The following is a 12,200-nucleotide window of genomic DNA, read 5'->3' on the forward strand; positions in this document are numbered from 1 at the left end:
AAGTGCCTCACTTTAGATCTTGGGGATTATTATATTCGGATTTCCTACTCTCCTGTTTTATGCTTTCTGTGTATCTCACCTTTCTGTGCTTTTCTTGTTCTTCCCTTTTTTTGGAGCAAGTTTTCCTATTCTTTTGGTGGTCGTACTCTGCGTTCTATTTCTGCTGTTGTCAGTGGTTACATTACACTCTGATACGCACCTCTGACTTGCAGCAGCCGGTCAGCGTCCTTACCCCTCACCTGAGCTCTGACGATGCCATCAGTCTCTTCCTCTTGGTCCCTAGAACTTCAGTCCCTTGTTTTTGTTGTTCCATGCCATCTGTGTTTGTTCAGACTTGCCTGTCCCTATACTGGTTTCTTGGCTGCTTTCTCTTTCTTGCGTTTTCCTTCCATCTGGGTGCAACATGCTTCTTCATGACGTACGTTCTGTCGAGTTCTTCAGGAAATTTTTTGGCAGTAGGTTTTCTTTGCCTGAAAAAGTCTTTATGACACCCTTTCTCTAGCTGGGTGTAGAATTCTAGGTTGGCAGTTCTCTCTCTTTCAGGACCAAGAAGATAGTATTTCATTTTCTTCTGGCTCCCGTTGCTGCTGAGAGTGATTCATGTCTGCATAGCCTGCTCTGTTTTCTCTCTGGCTGCTGCTTTTGCTTTTTTTTTTTTTTTTTTTTAGTTTTATACTTTTCTTTCTTTCTTTTTTTAGTATTTTATTTATTTGTCAGAGAGCGCAAGCAAGGGGAGCGGGAGAGGGAGAAGGCCCCCACCAAGCAGGGAGCCTGCCATGGGGCTGGATCCCAAGACCCCGGGATCATGACCTGAGCCATAGCCAGATGCTCAACCGACTGAGCCACCCGGGCGCCCCGCAGTTTTCTACTTTTCTCTGTCTGTAGATTTTTGAAAGTGTTGACAGGTCCGTAGATAACCAACATCTAGAGCTTGTTTGGTGAATCTTTATCCTCGTTATATTTTCTAGACAACCGCACATGGGTATGGTATGGAACGTTCCTTGCTCCTTTGGCCCAGACACCAGCGTTGTTGAGCCTGGTGTCAGTGAGTGCGCACATCCGCAGTTCCCATCTCCTTCATGGCAAATTTCTGTATCTCTTTGAGTGCCCGAGGGGCACACGTCTTAAAACCCACTTTATGGACACGCTTTTGACTGTTGATGGTGTATTCTCTGGTTACTGCCTCGTTGGTGGCAGAGCCGCCCTTCTTTGTGGGAGCCTTTCTGCCAGGCCCCAGAGCTCCTCTTTCTCTATTACTGGAATTTTTTTTTCTCAGATCTGTATTTTTTTTTTTTTTTTAAAGATTTACTTGTTTAGGGGCGCCTGAGTGGCTCAGTTGTTAAGCGTCTGCCTTCGGCTCAGGTCATGATCCCAGGGTCCTGGGATAGAGCCCCTCATCGGGCTCCCTGCTCTGCGGGAAACCTGCTTCTCCCTCTCCCACTCCCCCTGCTTGTGTTGCCTCTCTCGCTGTGTCTCTATCAAATAAATAAAAAATCTTAAAAAAAAAAAAAGATTTACTTGTTTATTTCAGAGAGAGAGTGTGTGTGAGTGGGGGAAGGGCAGGGGGGTGAGAGAGTCCTCAAGCAGACTCCTTGCTGAGCACGGAGCCCAACACCAGGCTCGATCCCAGTACCCTGAGGTTACGACCTGACATCAAATCAAATCTGTTTTTTGTGTGAGCATCATACTTTTTTTTTTTTAAGTTCTTAATTACTTTTTTATGCTTTTACTAATTTAAAACATAGTTTCTAGTGTTTATTCTTTATCTGAAGTTCTCAGGGAGGCATATAACCCTGTGGCCTGTGTGGGCTCATGGCAGGCGGCTTCCCACACATGCTGGTAATTTTGGATTGTGAGTTCATCTTCAGCAGAGTTTTATTTATTGTAGGAATCCAGTACGGCTCGAGTGGAGAGTCTGTCCCTCCAGGGTGGTTTTCTCCTGCCCGCCTAGAACCACCTGTTATTTTTACTTGGGACATTTCTATACCACTCTGGGGGTGTGAATCTGAACCCTCCTGCCCCCAAACTGCATGAGAGCTGGCACGGCTATACATTCCTGGGAGAGAACTGGTTTTCCTCACTGGCCCAGGCCAAGACACAAATTTCCTTGTTGCCCTGTACTAAGGAGCATATGTTTTGTTTTTTTTTTTAAATAATTTTTTATTGTTATATTAATCACCATCCATTACATCATTAGTTCTTGATGTAGTGTTCCATGATTCATTGTTTGTGCATAACACCCAGTGCTCCACGCAGAACGTGCCCTCCTCAATACCCATCACCAGGCTAACCCATCCCCCCACCCCCCTCCCCAGGAGCATATGTTTTTAAATCTGCCTTTTAATTGAGGGCCTCGCCCTCTGAGGGTCTCTGTCTTGAGCAGCATCCCAATTGCAGCTCTCTGCCTTGTGCAGAAAAGCCCCATCGTCCGTGCTGCTGGGTGATGAAGACCCGGCCCCTAGTTGCTGGGACTGACAGCAGTGTCCCTGCTCCTGTCCAGGAGGCGCCAGCTTGTGGCACTGGCCTGGGGCTGTGGTTTCAGCCCACTGGGGGTTTCCCGTTCTTGGAAACCTCTGCAGGGGAATGTTTGACACATTCTGCACAGCATTTTTGTGGCAGACAGCGTTTGGGGTAGCAGGGTTTTTCAGGTAATAAGAGCTGCCATATTGCCCAAAACAAGCCGATGACAGTGTTGAGCGCTTTGGCGTGCCTCATAATCAGTACTTAATGAGCGGCGTGTAATTTTAGAGTTCCAGAGAGGGTCTCCACCTCTTGACTCACGCTGACTTTATATTGGAGTCCCGTATCAGTGGCATTTGAACAGGGCGCTCCACAGCTACAAGAAAGCTTTAAAGCTGCTGGCTTAACGTCGAACCATTTTCCGGCCAGATTATCTCAGTAAAACATGGTCACAACAAAGTGCAGGGCTGCTAATTAGCTTTGTGAAGAGAGTATTTGAAAAATCAGATCTTTTTCTCTCCACAGGCTTAGGCCCAACGAGACCTTTAATTTCTGCGCTGCCTCCCTGCCCCCCCTCCCCCACTTGATCGAAATGGACAGAGAGGCCATGGGGGTTCACTTTCCCCAGCCACCTTCTCTCTGGTGGGACAGGGTGTCCTTTGTCTCTCTCTTTAATTTAAAGATTTATTTATTTGAGGTGGGGGAGAGGGGCAGAGGGAGAGAGAGAATCTTCAAGCAGACTCCCCGCTGAGCTCGGAGCCCACCGCAAGGCTCAATCCCACAACCCTGAGATCATGACCTGAGCTGAAACCAAGAGTCGGAAGCTTAACCGACTGAGCCACCCAGGCGCCCCGTCCTCTATCTCTTAATCACCTCAGGCCAGTTAACAGTTGGTTGTCATCTGTGTGTCCTCCTGCCCCCATTCACTGTACAAAAATGTGAGTGTTGCGGTCAGTCTTAGGGCTAGAAGTAGAAGGAACTGGGGTGCTTGGCTGGCACATTCGGTGGAGCGTCTGACTCTTAATCCTGGTGTTGTGGGTTTGAGCCCCATGTGAGGTGTAGAAATGACTTAAAAATAAAAATAAAATCTTAAAAAAAGAAACCAAAACCAAAATCCCTTCCCAAGTCTTCTTGCTTGGGTTTTGAAGCAGGTAGTCCTGCTCTTTGTCTGTGTAAGCTCTCTGGCATGCAGCTCCTCTTCCTTGTGTGTGCAGGAGACCTCGGGCGTCTCTGCTCGCACACAGACCTTCGTGGCTGGTGGATTGGCCCCTCTGGCCTTCTGCCAACAGGAGGAGCTCTCCAGTTAGCTATTTCCAGTTTCCATTTGCCAGGTTGGTGCACTCTTCAACACGGGGCTCTGAACCTGGGAGCTCAGGTTGGACTTCACGGGCCCCAGGACTAGTCTTTTGGATACCTCACGTTGCACGCATGTGTGCTTTCAGAGGTTCTGTGGTCAGAGAGCATGGAGAGCCTGGTGATGGTGGGCAGGCGGGGTGCTGTGTCCACATGATAGGGTCACTGTTGTCTCCTTTGGGCCTCTGGTTGCCCCTGAGATTGGAGTGTGGCTCTCTGAACAAGCCGATACAGATTGGTTCTTTGCCTTTGCCTTCTTCAGGATTGATGAAGCCAGTGTTGCCCCAAGATTCCCTCAGTGGGACTGGCTGTCGCTCCGAGGACCAGAACTGCGTGCCCCCACTGCAAGAAAGGAAAGTGGCCGCCCTCGATCCAGCCCCGGTGTGGAGCCCCGAGGGTTACATGGCATTGCAGAGCAAGGGCTACTCGCTTCCCCAGCCGAAATCGAACGACACTTTGGCCATGGACATGCACGTCAGGTGAGATGGAACTTGGCCCTACTGGCCTGCAATTGAAGGCAGAATATCCCATGTCCTGCTTGCAAGGGGCTCGGGGATGAAGCACTGTCCCCGGAGGCATTGCCTGGAGAAAGGGCGCTTTCAGGGATTGGCAGTGTCCTCCGGGGATGGAGAATGTGATGAGGTTTGCTTGAAGGCTTTTGTATGAGAGGCGATTCCCTGCCTGCGAGACTGGCGGCAGCCAGGGAGAGGTCCTAGGTCAGGGCGAGGGGTGGGGCCCGGCAGGGTCGAGTGCCCGGGTCGTGGCTCCTTCCTGTGAAAGTGAAGCAAGTGGGCCCTGCTGGCCCAGTGCCCCAGACTCTCCGTGGACTCCCAGGCTCCAGCTTGTCGTTTGAACTAGAGGATCCCCAGCTGCTCTGCCTCCAGGTGGCACGCTGAGTGCACCAGCCGCCACCGCACTCTTCACTCTGGACTCCGGGGGCCACCCAGCAATCTATGGCCCAGCAGCTCTGAGACATGTTTAAAGATAGAGCAGATGTTGGTGCTTATGTTTTTTTTTTTTCTTTTTCGTTTTCTTTTTTAAAAAATTTTTTTCTTTTTAAAACTAAGCTCTGTGTTCAGCATGGAAACCAGGAACCAGGCTCCAATCACGTTGACTGATTTTTCTGGTTCCTTTTCAGGAATGAAAGCTCTTACTCTGCCTCCCCCGGAAGGTCAGGGGGCGTAGGTGCCCAGCGCGATCTCCTTGAGGAGAGAGGGGAGGAGTTCTTGAGTGCTTTTGACAAGAAGGCCCAAGCAGACTTTGACAGCTGTGTCTCTTCTCAAAGAATAGGCCAGGAGCTTTTGTTTCTACCCCAAGAAAATATTCAGGAAGCAGGTGCTCCTGGGGGTCACACCCCAGACCTCAGGTGTTCCCCACTGGAGCCCGACTTTGCCCCAGCCGAGAAAAAGCCAGAGTATAGCAATTGGGACGTTAGCCACCCACCAGAGGCCACTGACACAACCAACGGCATCGAGAAGGGGGCGCCCCGGGAGGAGCCGTCCTTTAACGTCTCCTCCTGGGAGAAGGAAGGGAGCCCCAACAAAGAGCCGCCCCTGGAGCCCGAGTGGACGCCCGAGCCCCGGGGCCCAGGTGGCCAGCACCCGGAGCAGACCGGCAGGACGCGGAGGTCGGGACCCATCAAGAAGCCCGTCCTAAAAGCCCTCAAGGTAGAGGACAAGGAGAAGGAACTCGAGAAGATGAAGCAGGACCTGGGGGAGGAGAGTGCCTGCGTGGCCAAGGAGCAGGGGCCGGTTCGCCCGGCAGCCAAGGATGAGGAGGACGAAGAGAACAACCCCGCGCTGGCCAACTCCTCCCCCTCGCCCTCGGAGGACCAGGGCTCTGCCCGGGCTGGTTTGGGCCACGAGGCCAGCAGGTGCGAAGGGGATGAGAAGCCCGACAGGGCCTGGGAGAGCAGACCCTCCCGGGAGTCCAGCGACACTCCCCCGACAAAGAGGAACAACTGGATTTTTATCGACGAGGAGCAAGCCTTTGGGGGCCGAGGGCAGGCCCGGGGCCGCGGCCGCGGCTTCCGAGAGTTCACCTTCCGCGGGCGGCCTGCGGGCGGTGGCCCCGGCCTCTGCGGTGGGGGGGTGCTCGGGGCGCGGGGCATCTACGGCGGTGGCCAGAGGAGCAGCCGCGGCCGGGGGCTGCGGGACTTCGGCCAGCCGGAAGACTTCCCCAGGGCCAAGCCGCGGCGGCGAATCGCCAGCGAGACCCACAGCGAGGGCTCCGAGTATGAAGAGCTTCCGAAGCGGCGGCGGCAGCGAGGCTCGGAGAACGGGAGTGAAGGCTCGCTCCTGGAGCGGGAGGGCAGTGCCCTGAGGAAGGGTGACTTCAGGGACTCCTGGCGCTCCAACAAGGTGTGTTCCGAGGACCATAGCGGCCTGGAGGCCAAGAGCCGAGGCCCTCGCGCCTTCGGCCGGGCACTCCCTCCCCGGCTGAGCAGCTGCGGCTACGGGCGGAGAACCTTCGTGTCCAAAGAGGCCGCCCACTGGCAGAGCAAGAGCCCAGGCGCCTCCTGGCAGGAGTACAGCTCCCCAGACGCGTGCGGGTCCCGGCGACCTGCAGACAGAGACTGTGTCCCCGACGCATACAGACATTCTGACTCGTTTGGTGCCAGGGCCTTCGAGGACAGCCGCCTGGAGGACAAGAGGCCCTTCTTCCCCGATGACCACACGGCTGACCCAGAAGGCACAGAGAACCGGCCCTTCCGGAGAAGGCGCCCCCCACGCCAGGACAAGCCGCCGCGTTTCCGGCGCCTCCGGCAGGAGCGGGAGTCCCTAGGCCTGTGGGGGCCCGAGGAGGAGCCCCACCTGCTGGCAGGGCCGTGGCCGGGCCGGCCCAAGCTCTGCCCCGGGGACAAGAGCGGGTCCCCCGAGCTCTCGTACCAGAACTCATCCGATCACGCCAACGAGGAGTGGGAGACGGCCTCTGAGAGCAGTGACTTCAGCGAAAGGCGGGAGCGGCGCGAGGGTCCCGGGGCCGAGCCCGACCCCCAGGCAGACGGCAGCCTGCCCGGGGCTACCGTGGGCGAGAAGAAGGAGCTGGCCAAGAGGAGCTTCTCCAGCCAGAGGCCCCTGGCTGACAGGCAGAGCCGAAAGCTGGAGCCGGGGGGGTTTGGGGAGAAGTCCGTTAGGCCAGGTGGTGGTGACACTTCTCCCCGTTATGAGAGCCAACAGAATGGGACGCCTTTGAAAGCCAAAAGGTAAAACACAAACCCAACCCCAGGCTCTTTTCTGTTGCTGTTGTTCTGTTACTAAGCCCGTTTTTTTAAGCAGCACTCCATGCATGCGTGTCCCGCCGTGTGTCAGGAGCCCCGACTCTGTCTCTCTGTTGTGCCCCTGGGGGCACCTGCCCGCCAGGGCCATTGTGTGTGAGCGTCTCCATCACTTGCTCTTGCACTGCTTGTCTGCTTCTCTTGTGGCGTGTTGTCGTTGTTGTGGCTTGAAAACCAAAACTTAGAGTCCCCGCCCCAGTGGTCCTCGTGTGGTGGCCGCCCCGGCACCCGGCCCGGGCATTCAGCCTGTAAGTGCCGTTGCCGCCCCACTGAGGGGGCACTACCCGTGCACGGTGCCAGTCCCCCAGATCCCTCTGCCCCGGGGCTGCTGTCAGCGTCCTGGGGGGCATCTGGCCTCCTGGCCCTGTGGGGACAGGTCTTCCTGAGTCTGCCTCCCTACAGTGAGGAGATGTGGCTCCGCTTTGGGGATTAACCGCCTCGTTGAAAGAGCCAGGCAGTAGCGGCAGGGAGTGAGCTGCCTGAGGCCCTGTGAGCATCTCTCATTGGACCTAGGGGCTTGCGGGTGGCTGGTCTGTGCTCTGGGGCGGCTCATTGCCCGCAGGCTGCCCGGACTCAAGGAAAGAGGGGAGCACATGCGTGGGGTCACTTGTGTGGCCTGATTTCCGGATCACACACAGGCCACACCTCAGGCCGAGGAAGGCTGCTTCCTGCCTCCCAACCTCCTTAGAATCCAGGGCCAGAAACCTGGGGTGGAATTTACTCAGAGCCCCAGAGAAGGAGCCCTCAGAGAATGCTGATCCTTCCAGGTATCAGGCCAGCCTCGCTTTCCCTGCCCCAGATGCTAAGACTTGGCTTTGCTTCCGATTTCTGCCAAGAGCCTTGTGCTAGGGCCGGGCACGGCTCCGTGCTGGCCAGTCTCGTGTGCCAGGAGCAGAAAGTTCTGTGGCTCTGCTCAGAGCATCCTCTTCGTTGTCCCCTTTGCCCAGGCCCGCTGAGTTTGGCACACGGTGGGAAGGAGCAGAGGCGCTGAGCCCTGGAAGGGGCAGGGAAAGAGTGGTGTTCCCCATGAGCCAGCGGAGCTGCCGTGGTGGGGTGGGGTGGGGTGGGGTGGGGTGTCCACGTGGCCACGCACCGCTGCCGGAGAGCAGCTCCGACCGAACGAGGGGGACGCTGCAGGTCAGGGCGCTGTGTCCGTGTGCATGCTGTGTGCACATGCAGGTTTTCCTTTTCTCTCCTTCCCCAGCCTTCAGTTGCGTCGGAACTAACAAGATCCTCCTTCCTTTACAGGCCCCCCGACGAGGCTTTGCCTGGAGGTCTTGGTTGCAGCGGTGCGAGCAGCCACTACGCGCTGGAGCGGGCAGCCCACGCTGCTTCTGACGTCCCCGAAGCCCCCAGTGAGAAGGCAGAGAAGGAGGCCAAGCTGGCTGCTCAGAGGGCGGGTGAACAGGGAGAGACCATGAAACAGTTTGACCTCAACTATGGAAGTGAGTCTGTCCCCTCACGTCTTCAGGGGGAAGGAGAGCCCAGGCCCCCGAGGGCCACGGCGGCCCCCGTGGGGCTGCTGGCTTAGCCCCTTCTCTGAGCATCATGGCCTCCAGGCAGGTGGGGGGGCTAAGTTCCCAGGCTGCGTTGGTGAGCAGAACAGATAGGATTCCTACTCTCACGCTGCTCACAGCCTTGCCGACCCCCCAGAGCCGCCCCGTGAAGAGGGGGAACCGCGGCCCAGAGAGGTTGAGTGGTTTGTCCAGGTCACGCGGCTGGTTAGGAGCAGAGCTGGGACTTCGGTGTTTCTGTCTCCAGAGACTGCCTTCTTAACTGTAGTGCTCCTCAGGTCTCTGGTTGGGGATAACCGTGCGCCGAGGGGCCGTGGGGAGGGTGTAGAGATCCCAGCAGGATTTCTGTAGACCTCATGAACACGCTCTGCTCCTCGGAGCCATCAAGCCGGTACCGCCCGGCCTTCTGATCTGAGCCGTCCTTAGATACCAGCAGCTGGTAGGGTTGGGTTATCCTTTCTTCTGATGAATGGAAACACTGTCCCTTCTCGTGAAATCTGGGTTCAGATTCCATCATTGAAAACTGCGGGTCCAGCCCCGGGGAGGAGAGTGAGGTGGGCCCCATGGCGGGTGAAGGCTTCATCGAGGTCCTCACCAAGAAGCAGCGCCGTCTGCTGGAAGAAGAGAGAAGGAAGAAGGAGCAGGCTGTGCAAGTAAGGAGGGGCGGGGGGTGGGCAGGCTGGTACAGAAAAACCCAGAGTTCTGAATGAAGACCAAGGTAGAAGTGGGGAAGGAGGGAGAACAGAACGTCCGCGGCCCCGGGTGTCCTGTGGGAGGAGGTTAAGGAGGGTGGTTTGTCCCTGGTGACGGCCGCAGGACACAGACCTCCATCAGCCCCTCCGAGCCCACCCTCATCCCACTGCTCTGGCCTGTGCGGGATGAGATTGGTCATCCGGCACGTCACGAGGCTCGGGGATCCTGTTCTCAGACGCCATCCAGGCTGGCCACTGCGCACTTGGTCTCTGTGGTCCGTGTCCGTGGGCCTGGTGGCCCCTTCCAGGTGTGGTTTGGTTGGCATTGCATTTACCTGTGGTTGAGGTGTCGAGAGGTGAGCGTTCCAGCACTTTGGAGCAGTTTCCAGTGGTAGGGTTTGGGGGCCCAGGGTGCTCTTCCTGGGAAGAACTTGTCATTCTTCATGCTTCACGTCAAGGTTGGACACGTCCCTTTTCTTCTCCTCAGATGCCTGTCAAGGGCCGAGGTCTTTCCTCCCGTATTCCTCCTCGGTTTGCTAAAAAGCAAAACAGCTTGTGCCTGGAGCAGAGTGACGTGACCGTGCCCGGCAGTAGCCTGGGCACCGAGATTTGGGAGAGCAGCGGCCAGGGTAAGAGTTGGGTGCTTGGGCTCAGCTGCTTGGCTCAGGGCCGTCCCCTGCACCCAGGGCCCCTTCTCGGGAGCATCCTGCTTTGGGGCCCTGTATCCGTGGAGCTTTACCTGTTTCCTGCCTCCTCTCCAGAGCCACAGTGTTACTAGATACCATCTCAGCCCCACTTGCGGCTGCAGCTCCTGGACAGAAGTAAACTCTCCCTGCTTTAGATTTGAGGCAAGAGCACACCATTCTGTGTGTGCAGGGGTCTGGACGACGAGAGTCCCCAGCCCTGTCCGTTACCCTTTCTTCCCACCTGTGCAAGAGCAGCAGGTGACTGCGAGGGAGGAGGAGAGAGTCAGAAGCTTTCCTGTCTGTGCTGTGAGCCGGCCCCGACCCCGGGCAGTTCTGTCAGTTCCTTCCGATGCTCTTGTAGCAAGTCAGGGAGTGGACCTGACTTCTTGGAAAATTTGTTTCCCTGAACTTTTCAAAAAAAAAATTTCAAATCCAATGCTGTTTTTCTGGTAACTCTTCATTTTAAAATGCAAAACTGTTTTAATCAAGCAGATTCTTCTTTAATGCTTACTCTGGGCAGAGCCCTGCAGACTACACAGGTGAATGAAAGGATGCATGATGCCTCACAGGGGAGCTCAGAGAAACTGTCCGTTTCCAGTGTGTAATAGAGCGTAGCCGAGGCTTCCAGAGCGCAGAGCCGCGTGACAGACACCCACAGTTCTGGGTTCTGGGTTTTGATTCTTTTGAGTTTTACCACGTGACCTTGCTTCCAGCACATTGCAAAGTTAACACTGGAAGGAGGGGCGCCTGGATGGCTCAGGCAGTTAAGCATCTGCCTTCGGCTCAGGTCATGATCCCAGGGTCCTGGGATCGAGCCCCGCATCGGGTTCCCTGCTCAGCGGGGAGCCTGCTTTTCCCTCTGCCCCTCACCCTGTTCATGCTCTCTACATGCTCCCTCCCTCTCTCTCTCTCTCTCTCTCTCTCTCTAAGAGAGAAAATCTTAAAAAAAAAAAAATAAAAGATAAATAACATTGGAAGAGACCCAACTTTGAGTGGAAGTATAATAATCTCTAAATATTGATGTCAGATGCTTTGTTTGCACGTGTGAGTGATGCTTATCACACTCTGAATGTCCACAAATACCTGCCAGCTTGTCATTCGGAGCAAACTAGACTCCGGTTGTTTCTGCTCTTGGGCCCTGGCCGCCAGGACACTCCAGCGCCTCACGGGCTGCTCAGAGCCGGGGCCCCTGGACCTGAAAACGGCGTGTCAAGTTTTGTCTATGACATACATGGGGTCTGAGGCTTTTGTGGGAATCTTGAGTGGTCCTGGAGCTAACAGGAGTCGATAAAGCGGCCTGAATCTTTGAAAGTCTGTGGGAGCTGCTGGCTTGTGGAAATGAATTGTTGCCTTAAGCAAAAGAAAGCTTCACTTCGGAGGGATAGCAATATGGAATCCTCCCAGATGTGCATGAGAAGCTGCCGGCGTGCTTACTAGAGCATGTAATCGATGAAGGAAAGAGAAGCGCGTTTGTTAGAGTCTGACTGAGGACGCTGGGAAGTTGGGTAAAGCCAGCCGACTAGCTCCTGTGGATCAGATCTCTCTGGCATGCCGTTGACGGGACAGGGAGGACGGATAGTGGCCTGGGTGTGTGTCGGCGGCACCCGGGCTTGTTTCTCCAGCCTAGGGGTTCCTCTGTGATGCGCTGACTCTCTGTCTTGCTCCCTCGGGCAGCCCTCCCCGTTCAGGCCCCGACTAACGACTCCTGGACAAAAGCCGCCACTGCCTTCAACAGCGCCGAGCCTGGCTCTGCCGAGGTGAGTGGCCGCCACGCCGCTTGGGGCTGCGCGCATGCCCACCGCCCCTGTGGCTGGCTCTTCCTGGGCCTCGTGCACCCAGTGCCTAGGCCAGCTCTCCCTCACCACAGCCACCGAGCCTGGCCCCGGGGCCATCTCCGCAGGCCCTGGCTTGGCGCTCGTCTTCGGTCCTGACTTCTCATCTGTGTGAAGGGTTGAGAGTGGGGGATAACCCGGGAGAGTGGGCGCCTGGGGCCTCTCCTGCGAGGCTGTGGTGGCGGTTGGTCTGTCTGACCTGGGTCACAAGGGGATGAGCTTGGCAGCCATGTCCCTGGCACCTACTGCGTGTCTTGTGGTTTTGACTGTGTCATCAGTTGTTGGGTACCGCTGGCAGGTCAGGGCAGAGGTCGGGACAGCACTGAGAGGGACAGGCATACTGGGGGAATGTGTCTCAGCCACGGGCTTGGTCTTGCTTCCTGGTC

The 12,200-nt window shown here is 56.1% G+C and overlaps 1 protein-coding gene across 10 annotated transcripts in view; it reads left to right on the plus strand.

Annotated features, from left to right (window-relative positions):
• The window catches only part of PRRC2B (proline rich coiled-coil 2B), an 85,070-nt gene that overhangs the window by 60,475 nt on the left and 12,395 nt on the right, over positions 1 to 12,200 (plus strand). For all 10 annotated transcript variants that reach the window (XM_028090482.2, XM_028090476.2, XM_028090479.2 and 7 more), the window contains exons 15-20: positions 4,076 to 4,292; positions 4,952 to 7,018; positions 8,339 to 8,535; positions 9,112 to 9,257; positions 9,784 to 9,925; positions 11,657 to 11,739. In XM_028090482.2, the coding sequence (XP_027946283.1) occupies positions 4,076 to 4,292; positions 4,952 to 7,018; positions 8,339 to 8,535; positions 9,112 to 9,257; positions 9,784 to 9,925; positions 11,657 to 11,739 (2,852 nt within the window). The remainder of the gene's footprint in view (positions 1 to 4,075; positions 4,293 to 4,951; positions 7,019 to 8,338; positions 8,536 to 9,111; positions 9,258 to 9,783; positions 9,926 to 11,656; positions 11,740 to 12,200) is intronic.

The sequence above is a fragment of the Eumetopias jubatus genome, unplaced genomic scaffold, assembly GCF_037043125.1.
Source record: "Eumetopias jubatus isolate StellerSeaLion01/CBP00866 unplaced genomic scaffold, mEumJub1_p1.0 scaffold_15, whole genome shotgun sequence".
Taxonomy (NCBI): Eukaryota; Metazoa; Chordata; class Mammalia; order Carnivora; family Otariidae; genus Eumetopias; species Eumetopias jubatus.